Genomic DNA, 25954 nt, shown 5'->3' on the forward strand with positions numbered 1-25954 from the left:
TTGAACACTGTGGCACCACCATAGAGACTGCCAGAGGTCCGGACAGCAGACCCTCCGATTTGACACACTGAACTCTATCAGAGAAGTAGTTGGTGAACCAGGCGGGGCAATCATTTGAGAAACCAAGGCTGTCGAGTCTACCGATGAGGATGTGGTGATTGACAGAGTCGAAAGCCTTGGCCAGATCAATGAATACGGCTGCACAGTAATGTTTCTTATCGATGGCGGTTAAGATACCGTTTAGGACCTTGAGCGTGGCTGAGGTGCACCCATGACCAGCAAACCAGATTGCATAGCAGAGAGGGTATGGTGAGATTCGAAATGGTCGGTAATCTGTTTGTTGACTTGGTTCTCGAAAACCTTAGAAAGGCAGGGTAGGATAGATATAGGTCTGTAGCAGTTTGGGTCAAGAGTGTCCCCCCATTTTAAGAGGGGGATGACCGCAGCTCCAATCTTTGGGAATCTCAGACTACACGAAAGAGAGATTGAACAGGGGTGGCAACAATTTCTGCAGATCATTTTAGAAAAAAAGGGTCCAGATTGTCTAGCCCGGCTGATTTGGAGAAATGGGGAAGGCTTGGGCGAGTTGCTGTGGGGGGTGCAGTGCTGTTGACCGGGGTAGGGGTAGCCAGGTGGAAAGCATGGCCGGCCGTAGAAAAATTCTTATTGAAATTCTCAATTATAGTGGATTTATCAGTGGTGACAGTGTTTCCTATCTTCTGTGCGGTGGGCAGCTAGGAGGAGGAGTTCTTATTCTCCATGGACTTTACAGTGTCCCAGAACTTTTTTGAGTTAGTGTTGCAGGAAGCAAATTTCTGCTTGAAGAAGCTAGCCTTGCTTTTCTAACTACCTGTGTATAATGGTTTCTAGCTTCCCTGAAAAGCTGCATATCACGGGGGCTGTTCGATGCTAATGCAGAACGCCATAGGATGTTTTTGTGTTGGTTAAGGGAAGTCAGGTCTGGGGAGAACCAAGGGCTATATCTGTTCCTGGTTCTAAATTTCTTGAATAAGGCATGCTTATTTAAGATGGTTAGGAAGGCATTTAAAAAAAAAATACCAGGCATCCTCTACTGACGGGATGAGATCAATATCCTTCCCCGGCCAGGTCGATTAGAAAGGCCTGCTCGCTGAAGTGTTTCAGGGAGCGTTTGACAGTGATGAGTGGAGGTCGTTTGACCGCTGACCCATTACGGATGCAGGCAATGAGGCAGTGATCGCTGAGATCTTGGTTGAAGACAGCAGACGTGTATTTAGAGGGCAAGTTGGTTAGGATTATATCTATGAGGGTGCCCGTGTTTACGGCTTTGGGGAGGTACCTGGTAGGTTCATTGATAATTTGTATGAGATTGAGGGCATCAAATCAAATCAAATTTATTTATATAGCCCTTCGTACATCAGCTGATATCTCAAAGTGCTGTACAGAAACCCAGCCTAAAACCCCAAACAGCAAGCAATGCAGGTGTAGAAGCACGGTGGCTAGGAAAAACTCCCTAGAAAGGCCAATACCTAGGAAGAAACCTAGAGAGGAACCAGGCTATGTGGGGTGGCCAGTCCTCTTCTGGCTGTGCCGGGTGGAGATTATAACAGAACATGGTCAAGATGTTCAATGTTCATAAATGACCAGCATGGTCGAATAATAATAAGGCAGAACAGTTGAAACTAGAGCAGCAGCACAGTCAGGTGGAAGTTGAAACTGGAGCAGCAGCATGGCCAGGTAGACTGGGGACAGCAAGGAGTCATCATGTCAGGTAGTCCTGGGGCATGGTCCTAGGGCTCAGGTCAGTTGAAACTGGAACAGCAGCATGGCCAGGTGGACTGGGGACAGCAAGGAGTCATCATGTCAGGTAGTCCTGGGGCATGGTCCTAGGGCTCAGGTCCTCCGAGAGAGAGAGAGAAAGAAAGAGAGAAGGAAAGAATTAGAGAACGCACACTTAGATTCACACAGGACACCGAATAGGACAGGAGAAGTACTCCAGATATAACAAACTGACCCCAGCCCCCCGACACATAAACTACTGCAGCATAAATACTGGAGGCTGAGACAGGAGGGGTCAGGAGACACTGTGGCCCCATCCGAGGACACCCCCGGACAGGGCCAAACAGGAAGGATATAACCCCACCCACTTTGCCAAAGCACAGCCCCCACACCACTAGAGGGATATCTTCAACCACCAACTTACCATCCTGAGACAAGGCTGAGTATAGCCCACAAAGATCTCCGCCACGGCACAACCCAAGGGGGGGGGGGGCGCCAACCCAGACAGGATGACCACAACAGTGAATCAACCCACTCAGGTGACGCACCCCCTCCAGGGACGGCATGAGAGAGCCCCAGCAAGCCAGTGACTCAGCCCCTGTAATAGGGTTAGAGGCAGAGAATCCCAGTGGAAAGAGGGGAACCGGCCAGGCAGAGACAGCAAGGGCGGTTCGTTGCTCCAGAGCCTTTCCGTTCACCTTCCCACTCCTGGGCCAGACTACACTCAAGGGCATCAAGCTTAGATTGTAGGACGGCTGGGGTGTTAAGCATGCTCCAGTTTAGGTCGCCTAGCAGCACGAGCTCTGAAGATAGATGGGGGTCAATCAGTTCACATATGGTGTCCAGAGCACAGCTGGGGGCAGAGGGTGGTCTATAGCAGGCGGCAACGGTGAGAGACTTGTTTTTAGAGAGGTGGATTTTTAAAAGTAGAAGTTCAAATGGTTTGGGTACAGACCTGGATAGTAGGACAGAACTCTGCAGGCTATCTTTGCAGTAGATTGCAACACTGCCCCCTTTGGCAGTTCTATCTTGTCTGAAAATGTTTAGGGATGGAAATTCTGGAAATTTCAGAATTTTTGGTGGTCTTCCTAAGCCAGGATTCAGACACAGCTAGAACATCCGAACATCCAATCTAATTGATTAGTCTCTGTGTAACTTCTGTCCTCTACCTCAGATCAAAGAGAGCCTTGCTGATGAGATCCGACAGGAGATAGCCAGTGAGCTCCTGGCGGCCGTATCTCCACGACGATCACCTGTGTTGGCCAGAGAATACCCCCTGTTAGACTGTTGACAGGTCCTACATCTGAGGTGAGTGTCTGTCGTTCTGTGGGTAGAGACGCTATCTGTTCATACTGAAAGTAATCTCTATTTCTTCACTAAGCCATAAAGATCCTTTCATGTTATCTACACCCTGCCGTAACCAGAATCCCTGTAGCAATCCACCATAACTGATCCAGCGGAGCTCAGCTCAGCTCATTTCATACACTTGTACAAATTGGTTCTTCGAGCCATATAGACCTGTTGCGATTCAGCTATCCGCTGGCACATGTATAGCTTTCGGCTAGCACCTCTATTTCTCAATGTGTAAAGAGTGTTGTTGTTTTCTCCTGCAGTTGAAGATAAGCACTGGTAAAGTCTACCCATTCTACTCAACCTGAACACTGGTGAAGCCATACACTGAACAGCCCAACAACCTTTTTACCACTGTTTCTACTATTTCCAGAGAGTCTGATGATGGCATATACCTTAACACTGTGTTTTCAACCATATAGGTAGAGTTTTTTATTTCGATGGTTTCTTCTCCTCGGTAGTCTGCTGACTGACAGATAATCTGGGGCCTCATTTATAACCGTTGCGTAAATTTCACACTAAATATCTGAATATCTGCATGTGCCATTTCTGAAAAGACTGCTAACATACAAAAATTGAGATTTATAAACTTGGCATACGTATGTTTACTGTTATAAATCACACCCGTCCTGAAACTGTGAGTGAAAGAGCATCAGTACTCTGTCTGAAAAACGCCCATCTACCTTTTATGGTGACAAAAACGCCCTTATTCGCTGTATACTTTCGAAGTATTTGAGCAGTCGTTACTTTACGGTAAATTCTAGGATCAGTAAGTTCCCAGAGTGACTTTTCTCCAATTCCATCTCTGGTTGTTGGTGACATTGTTATTATGTTATGATATGATCCTGACGTTGTGTATGGGTTGTATTTAAGCTCTTAGATGTGGATCAGGGTGCATCTCTTGTCCTAAAGGTGAAAAATAGAGTTAGAAGATGATTATGGTTGTATGGGAATTTAGTGTCAGCTGTAAATTACCATGCCCTCTTCTTCTAATGCCATCTCTATGAGGAACTAATCAGACCTGGTTTCAAATACTATTTGAAGTCTTTTAAATACTTTGATTGTTTGCTCAGCTTGCCTGTAGTGCCAGATGGGCAGGGTTTACCGTTTTGGGACTAATGGCTCATTAAGCCAGGCAAGTTCAGATAAAGTATTTGAACCCAGGTCTGGAACTAACTATGCAATACATTTCACTGTCTCTGAACTTGAAAATATCATTAGTAGAAAGACTATATCGAGCTCTATCAGACAAGATACTGTTAATTCTACTGTGTTTCTACTCTCCAGTTCAGGCCACCTGTCTGTCTCTATTACCCCTTTAAAGAAAATATCTCAGGACAAATACATTTAGTGGTTTTTAATAAGAAATACAGGTATGAATTTTTGTTTGTTTTTAATGTGAGACACTAACAAAAACGCGCATCTGGGTCGTATTCATTAGGCAACAGAGGAAAATTTATTGGATCGTGCAGGGACTAAATTTGATTTGATTTGGACTTACTTTCTGTAGAATCTTTAAAAATAATGTTTTCAATTGTTACCCTAATGAACACAACCCAGGACAATGGTGTGAAATGAGTATAATGCATACATTTAAGTGGTGCTTTTTAAAAGCAGTAGTTGATGCAACCCAATTAAACTTGTTGTTTCCGGTTTGGACAAATTATGTACATAATTTGTTAAAATATTGAATGCAAAAGGGACTAATTTGGTGGAATAACCCACTTACTACATAGCTGTAGATGATCTGTACTTACCTGTAGCTTACTTGTACTTACTAATGGTCAAGCACAGACGAACATGCAACGTCTCTTTTCCCCTATATGCTGAACTGTGCATCACCCCTGAGGTGGCACCAAGCCGCTTGTCCGACCCGCTCCACACCTCCAGCCCCTGCCTCTAATTCTCTGGCATTTCCTCCAGAGGTATTAGGTGTTCCTAGGTCGTACGTGTTTAGAGGCACAGAATGATCCCTGAGCATAAATGGGCACCATTGACAGCAAGGTGAAAACACACTGGTTGCGTCTCAAATGGCATCCTATTCCCATGATAGTGCACTACTTTTAACCAGGGTCTAAAGTAGTGCAGTAGGGAATAAAGTGCCATTTGAGATGCAGAACCGCCCCAACCATGGGCACTGGGACTGTGGGCCTGTTTGTGTGCCACTCAGTTTGACTTGGTGTGGTGTTAATAACAGGTCTGTGTTGCTGAGGTTATTACTTTTCTCTTAAGCGCTCCTTTATATTGTTTATTATGGTTTCTCTGTGTACAGCACGTTGACACATTGTGAACATTACATCAGCATACTGTGTTTTGTCTTCTCATTCTAGCTTGGATCATCTGCCGTTCCTAGACAGATGCCAGACACAGAGAAATGGGTCATTTATGGTTATTTATGGTTCATCAAAGTCCTCATTGAGGACTGCAATTCAGAATGTTGTTGTTTTGCCACTTCACTTAAATTGAAGTTTTGGTCAGTCCTTGCAGACTACTACATCATCCACAAATAAACATGTTATTTATTTGTATGTATTTGAACATTGTGGTTACATTAATGATGAATGAAATCAAATAAATCTTATTCATGAATTATGGGTGTCGGGAGCAGGTCGTTTTTCCAATACACCTATTATAGCGTTGGTATTTCATCAATGCTGTCCAATTCAAGCATATAAGGCTATAATATCGTTTGGATGAATGCAATAATTATTGTATGTGATTTTATAAAAATGTGGGCTAAAGAAAGCTGTTTTAACATGGCAACCTCTTGATCTGACCTGTATTTTCCTGCATTCTAGACTAGAGCACTGAGTGGAACGATGTATTAAACATCTCTGTTTAGTTAGAACGCAGATTCTTGGAGGGTTTGTGGTTTGAAAATGCAGACATTTGGAAGCTGGCGCAACCCCCTGATCTGAAATATGAGGATATATGGTGATGGGAGTCAGTATCCCATTCTGAAATGGACACAGGGTTTTCCCACTGACCCAATATGCACAAATACATTTCTTTAACATGAACCAGGTTTCCAGCCAAACCTTATGCGATTAATTAAACAACTTTTTTTTTTCAACAGGCCTGGTGGAAACAACATATTTGTCGGTCAATTTTCCAAATTGCGACAAAACAAAATACTATAAAAGTTGCCCACTGGGCACAGACATCAATTCAACATCTAGTTTTGTACGAGATCTTCAGTTTCTTGGCAATTTCTCACGTGGAAAAGCCTTAATTTCTCAGAACAAGAATAGACTGACGTGTTTCAGAAGAAAGGACTTTGTTTCTGGCCATTTTGAGCCTGTAATCGAACCCACAAATGCTGATGCTCCAGATACTCAACTAGTCTAAAGAAGGCCAGTTTTATTGCTTCTTAAATCATAACATTTTTCAGCTGTGGTAACAAAATTGCAAAAGGGTTTTCTAATGATCAATGAGCCTTTTTAAAATGATTAACTTGGATTAGCTAACACAACGTGCCATTGGAACACAGGAGTGATGGTTGCTGATAATGGGCCTCTGTACACCTATGTAGATATTTCTTAAAATATCTGCTGTTTCCAGCTACAATAGTCATTAACAATGTCTACACTGTATTTCTGATCAATTCGATGTTATTTTAATGGACAAAAAAAAGCTTTTCTTTAAAAAACAAGGACATTTCTAAGTGACCCTAAACATTTGAATGGTAGTGTGTGTGTATATAGACGAGTGATTTATACATTTTTAAATTTATAAACTATGACATGCCTGCGGGATTGAGCATATTAGGCCTTTTTCAGACAACTCCACTGTCTCAAGGTTCACATACCACTCAGGAAAGGAGAGGGAGAGTGGGGAGTAAGCGAGCACAAGGTCAATGAGAGAAAGAAGTATGGCGGAAGATGAAGGGAGCGGGCGGCAGTGGTTTCCTGAACTTGGGTTATCAATATTTAACATTGTGCCTGCCTGGTCCCTTCGGGGGATTATATTGCACTTCTGGGTCATGATACTCTGAGGGAGGGGGAGAGGGATATCGGAGACTCAGACTGGCCTGTGGCTTTCATCAATGATAGAACAATTGACCCAGCAGAGGCTAAAGAGAATGCTGTTGGTCTGAGTCAAGGGCTGGGGGACAAGGGAGACTGGCTGTGGCTGCTATAGTGGACTGGACATTAGAGTGTGTGTGAGGTGGAGTGCATCTCTCTCTTTCTCTCTCGTTTTCTTTGACGGGGGCAGGGGAGAGGCAGGCTGGGCTGTCTACTAAAGCTATCACAGGGCTCATAAGGAAGGGGGAGGAACAGAAGAGGCTGCTGCTGCTACAGTATGTGCAGCTGCTCCCAACACAGTCCCCTCTTTCTCTCTTACTTTCCCTCCCTCCTCGATCTTTCTCTCTATCTTCTCACAACATGGAGCCCAACAGTCCTAAGAAGATCCAGTTTTCTGTACCTGTCCGACAGAGTCAGCTGGACCCTCAGGCATCGGAGCATGTAAGTGAAAACATCCACTTCTACATGATATGTTAATAAATGTGATTACCATTATGACATGGTAATGGAATGATATTGTTATGGTGGGCTCGCTGAAAGAGTGTGGGGCTTATCCCTGTGAGACCCAAGCATTTTGCCCCCCAAAAATTGCAACACTTACAAAATTCCTCCTGCTCTTGCTCAGAATGTTTTCTCAATTTATTTTTTCTTCTACATAATCACATCGTAAAGACAGGACACACAACAAATGCTACTTAGAAATACATCTGAGTCTACGGAGATGAACTTTGTAGTGTTAGACATGGGTTTAGGACCTGTTGCATTTTTGCAACCTGGGAATCTGAGTTAAAAGGACTAGCTCCTCTTGACACTGACTGGCAGAAGAAGCTTTACTTGTATCATGTTATGCATGTGTGGGAAACCTGTTTTATGTCATGGACAATGGTGAACTCCTTGAAAGATGAGTGAAGGCTTGTTTTCCCCCACCACTTTCTGGAATTATTTGTCACAATCTTAGTTTTCTAGACTTTATTGCAATGTCTTAATGCCTTAAGTGAATATTGCTTGGGGAAAAAGTATAGTGCCAGACTAAACTATTTCCATTGTATCCTTATTTATCACCATAGTGGTTATAGAAAAATAGCTTCATCCAAAGCTTTGGTCAACCTCTCCCACTCCCCCCACCACCTCCACACCCACCCCTCTCCATAACCTAGACTAGGGATTTTATTGATACTGAACTCTAGTCTATCACTTTGTAAAACATGCACACACAGCAGTGACTGGTGCTTGTTGTCTGTCTCCAGCTATACTCAGAGCCACACTTTAACACCACTTTTCCCTGTCCTGTCTCTCTGCCCCATCTCTCTACCCGGTCCTGTCTCTCTGCCCTGCTCTACCCTGTCTTGTCCCGACCTGGGACCCTATCCTATCCCGCCCTGTCTTGTCTCTCCCAAACAGATCCGTAAGAGGAGACCTACACCAGCCACCCATGCCATCTATCTTCCACCAGACCTAACTGCAGCAAGTAAGATACTTCTCCTGTGTGAGAAACAGGGTTGGGGTCAATTTAAATTTAATCTCATTCAATTCAGGAAATAGACATTCCAATTGCCCTCAATGAAAAGCAGTGAAAATGGAATTTCGGTAGTTTCCTGTATTGAAATGGAATGTGTGGTCTGAATGTTGCCAAGCTACACTCACCATGACTCTAAACTGTCATGGAAATTATGTGTGTCTTCATATGACAGTTTGGTTTTTGATTTGTTGTGCTCCTGTTGAGGGTCGTTTGAATTTGGAGACTTTTTGTTTGTTCCCAACTTGCTCATTATTGTTAGTGAGAAACACAAACAAGATTTGGCTCGCTCTCATTTATGTAAATCATCTAAGTGGTTTCTTTCAGATCTGTCTGTCTGACATTTAATGAAGAGCTGTGGGATATAAAGGAGTTATGTAAACATGGGTTGAATGAGGGCTCGAAGACTATTCTTGTGGGCTATACAAAATGGAGTGTTAAACTATAAGATGTCTGAGGGGGGAATGATGGATAGAGGGTGATTTCAGCCCTGGTGAATGGGAGTAATGAGAAGAGTGTTAAACTATAAGATGTCTGAAGGGGGAATGATGGATAGAGGGTGATCTCAGCCCTGGTGAATGGGAGTAATGAGAAGAGTGTTAAACTATAAGATGTCTGAAGGGGGAATGATGGATAGAGGGTGATCTCAGCCCTGGTGAATGGGAGTAATGAGAAGAGTGTTAAAAAGGAGGCGGCAAGGCGAGTGTTTTATCTTTGTTGTGTCATCATGAAACAGTGAGAGTGGAATCTAACCTTGAGTGAGAGATCCAGAACATGGAGGGTCACAATGTGATATCAGCACAAATACCTTCCCTGTGGCGTCAGCATATGGAGACTGCAACACTGCACAGCTATAGTCACAACACAGCCACAGCTTACAGCTCAGCCTCCAGCACAGCCTGCCACCTAGCCACAGTCACAGCCCATACCCTAGCAAGCTGCAGCACAGTCATAGCAAAGGCTGCCTTGTCCACACTCTGGCCTTCCTCCCCACTGCTTTTGAAAGGTCATAATAGAGTAAGACTGAGAGGACCTGTGCCAAAGAAAGCTCCCCAGGTATAGCTGTGGATGACTCTGAGGCAGTGAGAAGAGACCAACAGGACCAAATAAGAGATGGTTGGTCTCTAAAAGAGAGTACAGTATCTGTCTATAATCAAGCACTGGCACGTTATTCAGTTCAAACCTGATAGATAGCAGAAATTCAACCTTCAACCACATGACACACACCAATCTACCAACTATTTCCTTATGTTGCGTCTGGAAGGCAGTGAAATCAGATATTTCTGGCCTCCAGGGTAAAGCTTGGTTCATTAGCCTCATCAACACCCTGTTGGTGACTTTGACCTTTACCCTATGTGACTTGACTGTGTGATCATGGACAAACATACATCTCCACACGCATCAGCCAGCTGCACACCACATCCCAGCCTGCTGTACAGCCCAGCACAGAAGGCATGCAAAAACCCACCCAGACACACAAACACGCACTGTTCAGGTTGCCCAGTACAGAACAGAAAGGCATGCAAGCAGAGCTCCCAGTCAGGCATCACAGTCATACTCAACATCACGTCACTGAGGGGAACAGGATGTGAATGGTTATCATTATCGTTATGTCATGACATGAGATAGTGTTGTTGTATCTGACCGCTGTTCCCCATGTCATAACCTGGCACAGCCTAGCTGGCCACATATCTTACAGCACACAGGGTTTGATAAATCATCCGTTTGTGTGTGCTTGTGTATTTGTGTGCATGTGAGCATGTGTGTGTTCTGTGAGGTGCTGGGCGGCCTGAACAGTGTGTTTGTGTCTGGGTGGATTTTTGCAGGCCTTGCACGCGTGTATGTGCGTGTCTAGAAGAGAGGTTCGATAGATAGGTATGTACAGTACAGGGTGAATTTCTACCCATTGTACTGAATCATCAGTATGAACGTACAGGTTTTATTTATCCCATTGTGCTGATTCATCAGTATGAACACACAGGTTTTATTTATCCCATTGTGCTGATTCATCAGTATGAACACACAGGTTTTATTTATCCCATTGTGCTGATTCATCAGTATGAACACACAGGTTTTATTTATCCCATTGTGCTGATTCATCAGTATGAACACACAGGTTTTATTTATCCCATTGTGCTGATTCATCAGTATGAACACACAGGTTTTATTTATCCCATTGTGCTGATTCATCAGTATGAACGTACAGGTTTTATTTATCCCATTGTGCTGATTCATCAGTATGAACACACAGGTTTTATTTACCCCATTGTGCTGATTCATCAGTATGAACACACAGGTTTTATTTATCCCATTGTGCTGATTCATCAGTATGAACACACAGGTTTTATTTATCCCATTGTACAGAGGAAGGGAAAGGGTTGGTACTGTTAATTGATGCAGGGTGTGCTGGCCCATATTCTCCTCAGAGAGAGTTTTTGGCAAAGGGTAAGGGGTGTTCTTGGCTGCGTCCCAAATAGCACCATATTCCCTTTATAGTGCATTACTATTGACCAGGGCCCTTAAGGATCTGGTCAAAAGTAGTGCACCATGTAGAGTAGGGTGCTTTTTGGGACGTTCCTGTTTGTGACAAACCAGCTAACCCAAATCTACTGGGTGGCAATTAAATTGTCTGACAGAAGCCAGTCACAGGACCTTCATCCAGGAGCCAGCTTTAGAGGCATTACATAGTCAGAATGTATGAATGTGTGTGTTTTACATCACAGACCCACCCTTTCATTTTATCCATTGATTTCTTTATCCTTGGCTGGGTGCATGTATTTCTGTCTCCTCAGTGCCAGGTCTGTGTTTTATGGCAGGCGTAGGTAACCACTGCCAATGTGACAGCTCTGTTCCCCACCATGACCCTGGTTCCATCCCTCCTTCCATCTCTCCATTCCTCTATCCCTCTATTCTCTATGTCTCCATGGGCGTATGGACAGTTTCCTCCAGCCTAGTTGTCTTGTCAAACTCTTTGCTTAGTTGATAGCATAAATACTATCTGGCCTTTTACCATTACATTATCCTGAGAGATCCCATTGGGAGTTACTGGCTGTGTGCTGTGAATGAGAATGGATGGTGTAGTCGAGTGAAACTTGTTTTGCTCAACTCTGTCTGTGTATGTGGGCTGCATACTGTAGGTGGTGTGCGTGGGACCCTATTAATTCACAGCCATTATTTCAGCCACAAGCAGCTCTTTGTCTTGCTGATATTTCCCTGTGAATGTCATCCAAACTGTGTCTCTTGGAGAGAGGCCACTTCTGAAGGTTAATACTGAACCTTACTGTAGTGTTGTGTCTCTGGGTTATTGGGTGTCCTGAATCAGAATTTTAGCATTGAGAACCAGATGTGCTATCAAGATATTTTGAGCTGCAGTGCCCATGGCTTTAATTGAACACTCTCCCTAACAGAGATAATGTGTGAAACCCATGGACCTGGAAACTCTCCCTCTGGCCATGTTAGCTTTTTATAAGGCTCACTGTTGATTTGCCATCAGCTCTTCAACTCTCTCCTCTTGTGTAAAAACAGCTGGTCATTTTCCTTGGACGCAGACCCAGTAGTATGACTGGTGTCCTATAACAGTGGCTGGATTGAAGGGTGTCACAGAGGATGTATAGTGTTATAGATGCATTGTAAAGTGTCATAGCAGCCTTACATGACCCCAGGGAATGCCAGTGCTCTTTTCCCCTGCCCACTACAGCGGAGACTATGACGTCATCACCCTCCCATGCCCGTAGGCTTGATGGTCCGAGACACACTGACTTCATTCAGCTATTGTTATATGGTAGTAACATGCTGATAATGTGGTCCACATGTTTTGCTGCTGCCTTTAGTTCATGTACTGTGTTGGCCTTAGAATACAACATAGGCCTACAGTACAAGGTTTAATTTTTGTCCAATACATATCATGTGCTCTGCATGTTTAGCTGTTTTGTAGTCACATCCAATGCTTGTCTGTTGTTCCGTGCCATTCAAACAACACCCTTGGTCATGTTAATGTGCTCCACATGTTTTGATGTCAGTTCACGTACAGTGTTGGCCACAGAGAACTACATACAGATGTAGGATCTTATTTTAATCTACAGTCCCAGTCAAAAGTTTAGACACACCTAATCATTCAAGGGTTTTTCTTAATTTTTTACTATTTTCTACATTGTAGAATAATAGTGAAGACATCAAAACTATGAAATAACACGCATGGAATCATCTAGTAACCAGAAAAGTGTTAAACAAATCAAAATATGTTATTATCCACCCTTTGCCTTGATGACAGCTTTGCACACTCTTGGCATTCTCTCAACCAGCTTCACCTGGAATGTTTTTCAAACAGTCTTGAAGGACTTCCCACACATGCTGAGCACTTATTGGCTGCTTTTCCTTCACTCTGCGGTCCAACTCATCCCAAACCATCTCAATTGGGTTGAGGTTGGGTGATTGTGGAGGCCAGGACATCTGATGCAGCACTCCATCACTCTCTTTCTTGGTCAAATAGCCCTTACACAGTGGGAACCACACATGCAGAGATCATCCGTTCACCTACTCTGCCTCTCACAAAGACACGGCGGTTGGAACCAACAATCTCACATTTGGACCAATGTCCATTTGCTCATGTTTCTTGGCCCAAGCAAGTCTCTTATTATTGGTGTCCTTTAGTAGTGGTTTCTTTGCAGCAATTCAACCATGAAGGCCTGATTCACGCAGTCTCCTCTGAACAGTTGATTTTGAGATGTGTCTGTTACTTAAACTCTGAAACATTTATTTGGGCTGTAATTTATGAGGCTGGTAACTAATGAACTTATCCCCTGCAGCAGAGGTAAATCTCTGTCTTCCTTTCCTGTGGCGGTCCTCATGAGAGCCAGTTTCATCATAGCACTTGATGGTTTTTGTGACTGCACTTAAAGAAACTTTCAAAGTTCTTTAGATTTTCCGTGTTGACTGACCTTCATGTCGTGAAGTAATGATGGACTGTCATTTCTCTTGGCTTATTTGAGCTGTTTTTGCCATAATATGGATTTGGTCTTTTACCAAATAGGGCTATCTTCTGTATACCACCCCTACCTTGTCACAACACAACAGATTGGCTCAAACGCATTTAAGAAGGAAAGAAATTCCACATTTACAAGGCACACTTGTTAATTGAAATGCATTCCAGGTGACTACCTCATGAAGCTGGTTGAGAATGTGCAAATCTGTCCTCAAGGCAAAGGCTGGCTACTTTGAAGAATCTCAAATATAAAATACAGTACCGTTAAAAGGTTTGGCGTCACTTATAATTTTTGTATTTTTTGGTCCATTAAAATAACATGAAATTGATTAGAAATACAGTGTAGACATTGTTACTGTTGTAACTGGAAACAGCTGATTTTCTATGAAATATCTAGACAGGCGTACAGAGCCCCATTATCAGCAACCATCACTCCTGTGTTCCAATGGCATGTTGTGTTAGCTCGTCCAAGTTTATAATTTTAAAAGGCTAATTAACAATGTCTACACGGTATTTCTGTTCAATGTTATGTTATTTTAATGGACAAAAAATGTGATTTTCTTTCAAAAACAAAGACATTTCTAAGTGACCCCAAACTTTTGAACGGTAATGTTTATTTAGATTTGTTTAACACTTTTTTTCATTACTACATGATTCCATATGTACTATTTCATAGTTGTGATGTCTTCACTATTATTATACAATGTTGAAAATATAAAAAATAAAGAAAAACCCTGGAATAATGAGTAGGTGTGTCCAAACCTCTTTTACTGTATATTGTCACGGCAAAACAATCCTGCAGCAACAGGATTTGAACGTTTAGCCGAATGTTGCTTGATCGTGGTTAGGCTATTAGCTGGTCAAAGGTAGGATACAGAAAAACATGCAATACTCTTAACATAACCATGTGTTAGTGTGGGTTTTCAGTAAGCTTATGGAAATCACAAAGCTCATCTGCATTTCCTGAGGTGCAGAAAAATTCTTAGCAGCAAAAGAGTGATCAAAGTAAGATCCAGCATCTGTATAATACAGGGCTCGTGTGTTGACCCATGCTATTCATTCAACAAAGTAGTCATGTTAATGTGGTTCACATGTTTGTTGCTGTCTTCCGTTTATGCACTACAAACGTGATGGATCTGAATTCAGTCTGGATTTTCAGGCTATGTCTGTTGTCCAGTGCCATTTATTCAATAACTTATTGAATTATTGGTGTTTTACTCCAGCTGTGATGTTCATGGTGATATGAATCACCCCTGGTTGTCATTTCTAAGATCAATTTCAATTCAGAGAAACGTCAATGGAGGGGAAGTTAGAGCAAACCAGTCAGCCATTACAGCCGGAGGTTAGCAGTGATCTGGACACTGAACCATAAACTCTCTCAGCCATGAGCTCACCATGATGAACATTACAGCTCTCCCACTGTAGTCACATCACACAGGTGAAATACAATGTTCCAGCAGAACCTCAGCACACAGATTCTAACCAAGGGTTGCGTAATAGCTCCTTTTTTGGGGCGACAGGTAGCCTAGTGGTTAGAGCGCTAGTTCAGTAACCGAAAGGTTGCTGGATCGAATCCCCAAGCTGAGGTAAAAATGTGTCATTCTGCCCCTGAGCAAGGCAGCCCCCCGCACCTCTCTGATTCAGAGGGGTTTGGTTGAATGCATTCAGTTGTACAGCTGACTAGGTATCCCCCTTTCCTTTTTTAAGGCTGACAATTTTAGCTAAACTGACAAATGTACTATAACTCATGTCTGCTTTTCTCTCACACAGATGACAAGCAGACTACAAGTCATCAAGGAGAGGTAGTTGACTCTGTTTACCTTGCTCTGTTTAAAAGCAGAAATAAAAATCAAAGAACAACATTATCAGGATGCTCCCTAGCAGCAGTCTATGGTTCTATGAGGTGGCATGTCTATCTGATGCAGTTGTCATTGATTACCTGAGATGGCCTGGCTCCTGAAATAGCTTCAGTGAAATGGGATCTCTGCTTGAATGTTTCTCATGCGGTTCTTTTTTTCCCCCTCCATCTCTCTACACCAGACCCAGAGTGCAGGGACATCTCCCGCTCAGAGAAAACACAGCGTCTACACTCCGCCCACCATGAAAGGTACAGGTCGTCACTCAAACCATTTTTTTCAACACAAACCGTTGCATTCACAAGCTCTGCCGTCAAGACAGCACAGGTGACATTGGTTCATATTCTCCTTTTATTCTGGAGAGTAGGAAACACTGGGTGTATTGTCTGTGGTCAGCATTATATTTAAACAGAGCCCACTGAAGCGTGTGACAGAGTAACTGCTTGCTGACTCATAGAGGTAGCTATTTCCTGGAAAGGCCATGGCTACTCTCTATATATACATCTACATTAGATATTGATTGACAGAGTTATATCATCCTCCTGTTATAAGACTCTCAAATGGATAGTCAGTCAGTGCACAAAGAGAGCTACACCATCCCATCCCTCAAATGGATAGTCATATAGAGAGCTATCCCATCCCTCAAATGGATAGTCATATAGTGCACAAAGAGAGCTATCCCATCCCTCAAATGGATAGTCATATAGTGCACAAAGAGAGCTACACCATCCCATCCCTCAAATGGATAGTCATATAGTGCACAAAGAGAGCTACACCATCCCATCCCTCAAATGGATAGTCATATAGAGAGCTATCCCATCCCTCAAATGGATAGTCATATAGTGCACAAAAAGAGCTACACCATCCCATCTCTAAAATGGATAGTCAGAGAGCTACACCATCCCATCCCTCAAATGGATAGTCAGATAGAGAGCTACACCATCCCATCCCTCAAATGGATAGTCAGAGAGCTACACCATCCCATCTCTCAAATGGATAGTCAGATAGAGCTACACCATCCCATCTCTCAAATGGATAGTCAGATAGAGAGCTACACCATCCCATCCCTCAAATGGATAGTCAGAGAGCTACACCATCCCATCTCTCAAATGGATAGTCAGAGAGCTACACCATCCCATCTCTCAAATGGATAGTCAGATAGAGCTACACCATCCCATCTCTCAAATGGATAGTCAGATAGAGCTACACCATCCCATCCCTCAAATGGATAGTCAGATAGAGAGCTACACCATCCCATCCCTCAAATGGATAGTCATATAGAGAGCTATCCCATCCCTCAAATGGATAGTCATATAGTGCACAAAGAGAGCTACACCATCCCATCTCTCAAATGGATAGTCAGAGAGCTACACCATCCCATCTCTCAAATGGATAGTCAGAGAGCTACACCATCCCATCCCTCAAATGGATAGTCAGATAGAGAGCTACACCATCCCATCCCTCAAATGGATAGTCAGATAGAGAGCTACACCATCCCATCCCTCAAATGGATAGTCAGAGAGCTACACCATCCCATCTCTCAAATGGATAGTCAGATAGTGCACAAAGAAAGCTACACCATCCCATCCCTCAAATGGATAGTCACTAGTCAGGTGGTGCAACAAGGACTATGGGCACAAAATAAACTCATTTGAACACAGCAGCCTATTCTTGGTCCAATTAGATAGCAACTATATTATTGTAGTAATTATTGCAGTTTTCATTACACATTTGGCTTGTTAATTAGGGGGTGGATTAGAATATATCCAACATGGCCAAACAATATCCAATGGCCAAAAGCCTTTAGGCTCAATGGCCTTGAATTCAGTTGAATGCTGAATATGCTCCAGTTCAGAGCACAGCAGGAGACCACTTTCTGTTGTAACAGATGGTCAAATAAATGAAATGCCCAGTCCAATCAAAAACATGATTTCTGTATTTTATATATTTCCATACTATGAGGTTGGAATAATACCAAGAAATTGTGAAAATTATGATAATGCCATTTTAGTGTAAGAGCTGTTCAAATCATCAAGTCAAATTGTATTAGTAAGATGCTTTGTAAACAACAGGTGTAGAGACTAACAGTGAAATACTTACTTATGGGACCTTTCCAACAGAGAGAAGATAATAGAAAAGTAATAACAAAGTAATAATAGATACACAATGAGTAATGATAACCTGGCTACATACAACGGGTATCAGTACTGAGTCCATATGTGGTAATTGAGGTAATTGAGGTAGATATGTACATATAACTAGGAATAAAGTGACGAGGCAACAGGATAGATCGACAGTAGCAGCAGCATATGTGATGAGTCTAAAGAGTTAGTGCAAAAAGGGTCAATGCAGATAGGGTGGCAGATAGTCTTGCAGTTAAGAGCGTTGGGATGGTCACTGGTTCGGATCACTGAGCTGACTGGGTGAAATATCTGTCGATGTGCCCTTGCGCAAGGCACTTAACCCTAATTACTCCTGTAAGTCACTCTGGATAAATGTCTGCTAAATGAATAAAATGTTTAAAAAAATAATAATAATAATTATAGTCTGGGTAGCTATTTGGTTAACAATTGAACTAACTATTTAGCAGTCTTATGGCTTGGTGGTAGACGCTGTCAGGATCCTGTTTGTTCCAGACTTGGTGCATCTGTACTGCTTGCCGTGTGGTAGCAGAGAGAACAGTCTATGACTTGGGTGGCTGGAGTCTGACAATTGTTAGGGCCTTCCTCTGACACCGCCTGGTATAGAGATCCTGGATGGCAGAGAGCTCGGCCCCTGTGATGTACTGGGCAATTCGCACTACCCTCTGTAGCGTCTTGCGGTCGGATGCCAAGCAGTTGCCATACCAAGTAGTGATGCAGCTAGCCAAGATGCTCTCAATGGTGTAGCTGTAGAAATGTTAGAGGATCTGAGGGCCCGAGCCAAATCTTTTCAGCCTCCTGAGGGGGAAGAGGCGTTGTCGTGCCCTCTTTACGACTGTGTTGGTGTGTTTGGACCATGATAGATCCTTAGTTATATGGACACCGAGGAACATTGATGTGAATTGGGGCGTGCTTGGCCCTCAAATTTCCTGTAGTCCACGATCAGCTCCTTATCTTGCTGACATTGAGGAAGAGGTTGTTGTCCTGGCACCACACTGCCAGGTCTCTGACCTTCTCTCTATAGGCTGTCTCATCGTCTTATGGGGTTAGGCCTACCACCGTTGTGTCATCAGCAAACTTAATGATGGTGTTGGAGTCATGCAGTTGTGAACAGGGAGTACAGGAGGGGACTAAGCACGCACCTCTGAGTGGCCCCGTGTTGAGGGTCAGCGTGGCGGATGTGTTGTTGCCTACCATCACCACCTTGGGGCGGCCCATCAGGAAGTCCAGGATCCAGTTGTAGAGGGAGGTGTTCAGTCCCAGGTACCTGAGTGATGAGCTTTGAGGGCACTATTATGTTGAACCCTGAGCTTTAGTCATAGGTGTTCATCTTGTCCAAGTGGGACAGGGCAGTGTGGAGTGCAATATAAATTGTGTCATCTGTGGATCTGTTAGGGGGGGTATGCAAATTGGAGTTGGTCCAGGGTGTCTGGTATGATGGTGTTGATGTGAACCATGACCAGCCTTTCAAAGAATTGGCTTCTTGGGCACAGGGATTATGGTGGTCTGCTTGAAACATGTAGGTATTACAGACTGGGTCAGGGAGAGGTTGAAAATGTCAGGGAAGACATTTGCCAGCTGGTCAGCGCAAGCTCTGAGTAAGCGTTCTGGTAATCCTTGTGAATGGTAACCTGTTTAATGGTCTTACCCACATTGGCTTTGGAGATTGAAAAACCGCCAGCTGCATTGGACCTTTAAAGTGAAGTATTATAGCACCATTTATTTAGGTTCCATACTGTGTGTCCACAGACTGCTCTAGAGGCCATGGTGAGGACAGAGACAGCCTGCCTCCTACCAGGCTGGCCAAGACTCACACAGACACGCTGGCCCTAGCAGAGGAGCTATCAGGGGCCCTGCCACGACTGGCAGACACACCGAGGCGCAAAGACACCCCCTACCAGCACCAGCCCCCCTTCATTCCAGGTAAGGCCCTCACAGCAACACACTGAACCTGATATGAAAGTCTAGTCGAACTGGACTGTAGCTTATGTGGAAGGCTACAGTCAAATAATGTGGGCCTGGCTCAGGTTCGTGTTTCCTTTACAGAACATGTAAAGCTGCAGATACAGCTCACCACTGTGGTTGAGGTTGTGAGGGTGAATCAGTTCACACTGTCAAATCTAGTTGGTCACACTACTGTCAATGGCTTGATGTTGGTCATAGTTAACGGATATAGACTAAAGTGTTTAAAGATCTCCATACACATGGACGTCTTCTCTGTGCTGTTGCTTAGCTGCAGGGAGGAGTGTTCCAGCCACCTTAACAGATGGTCTGGTCACAGGACAGATTACATTTGACCACTGTGCTGACACAAACCGCATCATACTTGCACACACACACACCATCATCATCCTCTGTAGCGTATTAGAACAGGACACAGTGTGTGCCTCTGTGAGGAGCTGTTAGAACATACTGCAACTGTTTCTTAGTTATTGATCTCTCTGATATGACCCTACAGCACTCTCTGTCCAATTCCCAGGGGTCAAGCTGCTCAAGAGCAAATCAAAGATCTCCTTCCCTGAGGAGGAAGAGAAGGAGGCAGAGGAGGAAGAAGATACCAAGAAGAAGTAGGATCCAAAGTGAAGCGTGAGGAGCAGACAAACTGTTGGCCATGTTTCTGATGGTTCACACACATGAATGGGTAATGAACTCTTGGTAAGAGATGATGCTAAACTATCAGGTTATCATTTCTAACCTGGGAATCCATTTTATTCAGCCATGCGTTGTTGAGATCAAGAAAGGACAATGTCTTTCATTCATTTGTCTGTCCTGTATCTCAAACTCTTAGTTGGTTATGTATGGTTAATTATTGTTAGATATTGTAATAAGAGAGTATATATGAACAGCAATACTGGCTGTTATGCAGTGAAAATATATCTGGAAATATACAGATTTTTGTTTGTTTTCTTTAAACAGAAAATAACAATGCATCTCATTGTGTCTGTCTCATCATGTAAAAACATATTTCACATAGATTGACTTGATATTTTTGTAGTATTTTATACAGAAACTGGGCTATGTATGAATTGTTAGACTTGTTTACCACTCTAAGGTACTGCACAAACAAAGTAGTCTACATTGTATTTTATTTCTTTCACTCACTGGTGTTTGGAGTGTCTGAGTCCTATCCTATGAAAGGCTGATGCATTGCACATGTGACCAAATAATAAAGTTCATTCTTGAATGAACTGTTGGCAAAACCTGTACATTTCAGATGTCTAACGCATTGTGTACCTAGAGTGTAGCAGAGAAACATCACCTGCAAATAATGCCAAACCCTCTCAATTTCAGGCAGGATTATTTTAGTAGGCTAATTGTTATCTCAAATTAATCGTGGGAAGATTTCATAACACAAAATAAAACATTTTTCTCTTACATGTAGTCAGTGTATTTATTGTGTCAAACAGAGAGGGTGTACATTAACTACATTACAATGGGAAAGGAATAAAACAGCACCCCCAAGTGGGTAATATTAGGCACGGCACAACCAATCATACTCAGTGTGTGTAACTGTCGGCAACCATTCCAGTTCTACTCTAGGGTAAAATATGTTTGTCTAGCATGAGATCAAGAGAGAACACACTGTTGCAATTAAGAACCGTGATTGTCCTAGTGTACCATACAAACCCATCTGAAAGAGAAGAGAGAATGAATATAGACAAAAACTACTTGCGGTGCAAAGAGGAGCAAGAAGATCCCCATCTTTAATAAATAACAATACAATAACATCAATCAGAACAAATTTACAATAAAAAAAGCTAACAAACAAATATGGTGAATCAGGGGCGGCACACAATTGGCCCAGTGTCGTTAGGGTTTGGCCGGGATAGGCCATCATTGTAAATAAGAATTTGTTCTTAACTGACTTGCCTCGTTACATAAAGGTAAAGTAGAATAAAATCAGGAAGTGGCAGCATTGTTGGGTAGCTTATCAGAATCAAGGGCTCTGAAGAGACTCCTCCCCTGACTCAAGGACTGCCCCAGGGCCTGCTCCTGCAAGCAACAACAGTTACCATGACAACACAGCATCACACAGCTGTAACCTTGACAACCCTCCACTCCGCAGTTCTCTCTTGGACACTTGGTCACAGATCGTTGTGACTGACAATACGATTATAGAGATGAGAGAAATACTACATAGCTATAGCCTACTGACAGGACACAGAATTATAAAAAGACATGACATTTGTAGGTTTCACTGTGATATTGTACTGTGCTCTGTTACGTTGCACTACATTATGTTGCATTTGTTGTATTGTATATTGTGTCATGTATCATATTGCTAGCTAACATTCCTACCGTTCCATGGTAGGCGTTCAGGAGAGATGGAGCCAGGTGATGTTGTCTCTTTATCCTCACATGGGGACAGAGAACTGTGAGGATGGTGGTCCAGCTCTGAGTCCTCCTGGGAAGAGTTATTGGAGTTTGTGTTGTTCATCAGTTCATTGAAGGGCTCTGATTGGAGCTCCTGGCTGTGTCTCTCAGGGCTGGTGTGAGTCAATGTAACCTCTGTTTTCATCTGGGACTCCTCCATCTCCTCTGGGTCAGTGTTCAACTCAGCTCGCTCTTTACTCGCCAACTCTGAGGAAACGAGAACACAAGCAAAAAGAACATCTAATGTCATACATAGACTTATGACAATGTAAAGAACATAACACTGAAAGAAGGAAAGGTATTCAGGAGACTGAAGAAGACAAGGAAGAAAAAGATGAAAAAGAGCAACAACAAAAAGACAACTATACCTTGTACAGAGAGCTCCTTCCATCGGTCTTTGTTGTGTTGGATGACCTCTGCCAATGTGTGTCTGACCCGTTTCAGGTCGATGCCAGTCAGGCTGTAGTCTGTAGTGAGCCCCTGGTCAACCCCCTGGCTGGATCCTCGGCCACTATGTTTCTGGACTGACTCAACCACCGTCACCGACCCACTACCCGTCAAGCTGAGCAACAGAATAGAAACAGTCTATTCTGTCAAATATATGACACCGACTCCTTGTGAGGCTGTCCTAATATGGACATCAATTAAATAGAACAGAAAATACTGGAGTAAGACTTGGTTGTTTATTCCACAACTTCGATCGACCATAGAGACTGAAGATCGAGAAAGTGATAAGCCTACTGATGCATGTTGATTCTGTCAGACATGTTAAACTGGGAAAACTGTGATTTCAAATCAATCAACCAAATGTATTTATAAAGCCCTTCTTACATCAGCTGATGTCACAAAGTGCTGTACAGAAACTCTGCCTAAAACCCCAAACAGCAAGCAATGCAGGTGAAGAAACAGGGTGGCTAGGAAAAACTCCCTAGAAAGGCCAGAACCTAGGAATAAACCTAGAGAGGATCCAGGCTATGAGGGGGGCCAGTCCTCTTCTGGCTGGGCCGGGTGGAGATTATAACAGAACATAGCCAAGATGTTCAAATGTTCATAGATGACCAGCAGGGTCATAGTGTGTATAATATTAGGAATGTGTCCCACCTTGACCTGCGTACGCCAGTGTCATGTGACTTTAAGGTATCCTCTATTAGAGGGGTAATGATCTTCTCGGTCGTGTCCACCAACACAGAGAATGTGGGTTCCACTATGAAGTCAATGAACCCTGAGAGACAGACAAACATTTGAGAAGAAAATCAGGCATGACTCGCTCACACTGAAGATTATAGTTTTCAGAGAAACAGGAGTAAAAAATGTGTGTGTGATGTAACAATAATTTATGAAGACAGGCAGTGTAGATTCCCATGCTTTATCATATCAAGGCAAAGATATTAAATACTTTCTCAAATGTCCACATGGTGGCCCATTTGAGCTATGGCCTGTCGGAGAATACAAACCCATCCTGAATGAAACCGCTCACAGTGAGGCCAATAACAGGGTGTGATGCTCACCTATTTGTGACTGTGCGATCATGGTAGCTTTACGATCACACAGAGGAGAGAATGGCAGCCCTAACTCAACCTCTTTATCGCCCTGTAAGAAATCAACAACACCAGCCTTGGTAACCATACCAATGTAGAATGGCAGGTTACTGTATACTGTAGCATTATGTACTACAATACCCATAATGCTCTGTATAACATAACCAGTTCATCCGAGTGAAGATATCCCTGAAGCTATCAGAATGGTGTCCCATCTCCTTAACAATACAAGTTTAATTAGGATTGGATACATACAGAATACAGTGCTGAAACACTCAAGTTTCCCTCTTCCATGGTTTCTGTCAGTGACTACACACTGTAGTGGTGGGACTATGTTGGTACTGTACCTGTCTGAAGAACTCCTCCATCAGGGCCTGTGTCCATCGGTAGTGCAGCTTCCAGGCCTTGGCTGGGTGACTGATGTCAGCTGCATGCAGCATCAGAGATAGGGCTTTAGCCTTGTCTACTCTGTAGATACAACGGTACATCAGCTAACACACAAAATTATACACTGAGACAGAGTGACGCACTCACACACACAATCATATAGGATTGAAAGGCACGTTCTAGGGCGCGTTCTCAGAGCATGCGCAGAACAGCTGGCAGGCATATTCACTAATTTTCAACCTCTTCTTGTCCCTGTCTGTAATCCCCACATGTTTTAAGATGACCACAGTCATCCCTGTTCCTAAGAACTCTAAGGCTTCACACCTCAATGATTACTGCCCTGAAGTGCTTTGAGAGGCTGGTTATGGCACTCATTAACTCCACCATCCCAGACACCCTAGACCCACTCCAATTTGCATACCGCCCCAACAGATCCATTGACGCAATCTCAATTGCTCTCCACATTGCCCTCACCCACCTAGATAAGAGGAATACCTATGTGAGAATGCTGTTTATTGACTACAGCTCAGTGTTCAACACCATTATCCCCTCCAAGCTCGTCACCAAGCTTAGGACTCTGGGTCTGAACGCCTCCCTCTGCAACTGGATCCTGGACAATCTGATGGGCCGACACCAGGTGGGGAGGGTAGTCAACATCACCTCCACCACGATGAGCCTTAACACAGGGACGCCACAAGGGTGTGTGCTTAGTCCTCTCCTGTACTCCCCTTTCACCCACGAATAACTCCAAAACCATTATCAAGTTTGCTTTCGACACGACGTTGGTAGGCCTACAGGGAGGAGGTCAGTGACCTGACAGTGTTGTGCTGAAGCAACAACCTCTCCCTCAACATCACCAAAACCAAGGAGCTGATTGTGGACTACAGGAAATGGGGGGACGAGCATGCTCCCATCCACATCGACGGGGCGGCAGACAGCTTCAAGTTCCCAAGTGTGCAAATCACTGAAGACTTCAAATGATCCAAACACACACGTGCAGTTGTGAAGAAGGCATGACAGTGCCTCTTCCCTCTCAGGAGGTTGAAAAGGTTTGGAATGGGCCCTCAAATCCTGAAAAGGTTCTACAGCTGCACCATTGAGAGCATATTGACTGGCTGCATCACTGCTTGGTATGGCAACAGCACCGCCCATCAATCGCATGGCGCTACAGAGGGTTGTGCGGACAGCCAATAGATCACTGCGCCGAGGTCTCTGCTATCCAGGACCTCTGTATCAGGCAGTGTGAAAAGAAAGCCTGGAAATTGTCAAAGACCCCAATCACCTTAGACATAGACTATTTTCTCTGCAGCCGCATGGCAAGAGGTACTGACACCAACAGGCTCTTGAACAGCTTCTATCCCTAAGCAGTACGACTGATAAATAGCAAACAAAATAACTACATGGACCGAGTTTACCTTGTATCTATATTGAGCGTTGCACACTCACAGGGCCCTACACACTCAAACTGTCACTCAAACACACGCGCACACACAAACACTCGCTCCATAATTTACTCACTCACTCACACATAATATGCACATACATTATACTGACTCTACACACCCACTCACATGCAAGCTGCTGCTAATCATTATCCTGTTGCCTAGTCACCTTACCCCTATACATATCTACCTCTATCACACCTGTATCCCTGCACATGGGCTCCCGAGTGGCTTAAGGAACAGCGGTCTAAGGAACTGCATCTCAGTGCTAGAGGTGTAACTACAGACACCCTGGTTTGATTCCAGGCTGTATCACAACCGACCGTGATTGGGAGTCCCATAGGGCGGTGCACAATTGTCCCAGTGTCGTCCGGGTTTGGCCGTCATTGTAAATAAGAATTTGTTCTTAACTGACTTGCCTAGTTAAATAAAGGTTAAATACAAAAAACATGAACATACACTATGGTATAGGAACTGACTTTTTAAATATTTCCTGTACTGTTTATAGTATGCTTACTTTGTATTTCTTATTCTTATTTCTCGTGTTAGTTTTTTCTAGTATTACATTGTTCATGATTATTGCATT

General features: G+C 43.5%; 3 protein-coding genes across 7 annotated transcripts in view; 2 read left to right on the plus strand and 1 right to left on the minus strand.

Annotated features, from left to right (window-relative positions):
- LOC109904591 (protein ITPRID2) overlaps window positions 1-5700 on the plus strand; it is a 66315-nt gene extending 60615 nt beyond the window's left edge. For 2 of the 4 annotated variants that reach the window (XM_031797844.1, XM_031797860.1), the window contains 2 exons: window positions 2933-3066; window positions 3372-5695. In XM_031797844.1, coding sequence (XP_031653704.1) covers window positions 2933-3049 — 117 coding nt within the window. In that variant the 3' untranslated portion in view covers window positions 3050-3066; window positions 3372-5695. Of the gene's footprint in view, window positions 1-2932; window positions 3067-3371 lie in introns of all 4 variants that reach the window. The other 2 variants (XR_004204244.1, XM_031797850.1) reach the window with 2 other exon arrangements.
- A 1061-nt stretch (window positions 5701-6761) lies between these two features.
- On the plus strand, window positions 6762-21004 carry LOC109868538 (protein phosphatase 1 regulatory subunit 1C). The gene is made up of 6 exons (XM_020458171.2): window positions 6762-7574; window positions 8535-8601; window positions 15401-15432; window positions 15671-15737; window positions 19377-19550; window positions 20107-21004. The coding sequence occupies exons 1-6, from the start codon at window positions 7494-7496 to the stop codon at window positions 20196-20198; spliced, it is 513 nt and encodes a 170-aa protein (XP_020313760.1). The 5' UTR covers window positions 6762-7493; the 3' UTR covers window positions 20199-21004.
- A 292-nt stretch (window positions 21005-21296) lies between these two features.
- The window catches only part of LOC109868555 (calcium/calmodulin-dependent 3',5'-cyclic nucleotide phosphodiesterase 1A), a 66080-nt gene continuing 61422 nt past the window's right edge, over window positions 21297-25954 (minus strand). For both annotated transcript variants that reach the window (XM_020458195.2, XM_031797876.1), the window contains 6 exons: window positions 23887-24007; window positions 23510-23591; window positions 23103-23223; window positions 22370-22563; window positions 21927-22208; window positions 21297-21620 (listed from right to left, as the gene is read on the minus strand). In XM_020458195.2, coding sequence (XP_020313784.2) covers window positions 21565-21620; window positions 21927-22208; window positions 22370-22563; window positions 23103-23223; window positions 23510-23591; window positions 23887-24007 — 856 coding nt within the window. In that variant the 3' untranslated portion in view covers window positions 21297-21564. The remainder of the gene's footprint in view (window positions 21621-21926; window positions 22209-22369; window positions 22564-23102; window positions 23224-23509; window positions 23592-23886; window positions 24008-25954) is intronic.

This window comes from Oncorhynchus kisutch, linkage group LG2, assembly GCF_002021735.2.
Source record: "Oncorhynchus kisutch isolate 150728-3 linkage group LG2, Okis_V2, whole genome shotgun sequence".
Taxonomy (NCBI): domain Eukaryota; kingdom Metazoa; phylum Chordata; class Actinopteri; order Salmoniformes; family Salmonidae; genus Oncorhynchus; species Oncorhynchus kisutch.

Bases quoted from the DNA above. Each gene is read 5' to 3' on its own strand.
- LOC109868538 (XM_020458171.2), top strand. From the start codon at position 7,494: ATGGAGCCCAACAGTCCTAAGAAGATCCAGTTTTCTGTACCTGTCCGA. The intron at 7,575-8,534 runs GTAAGTGAAAAC...TCTCCCAAACAG, and splicing joins ACCCTCAGGCATCGGAGCAT to ATCCGTAAGAGGAGACCTAC. The intron at 8,602-15,400 runs GTAAGATACTTC...TCTCTCACACAG, and splicing joins ACCAGACCTAACTGCAGCAA to ATGACAAGCAGACTACAAGT.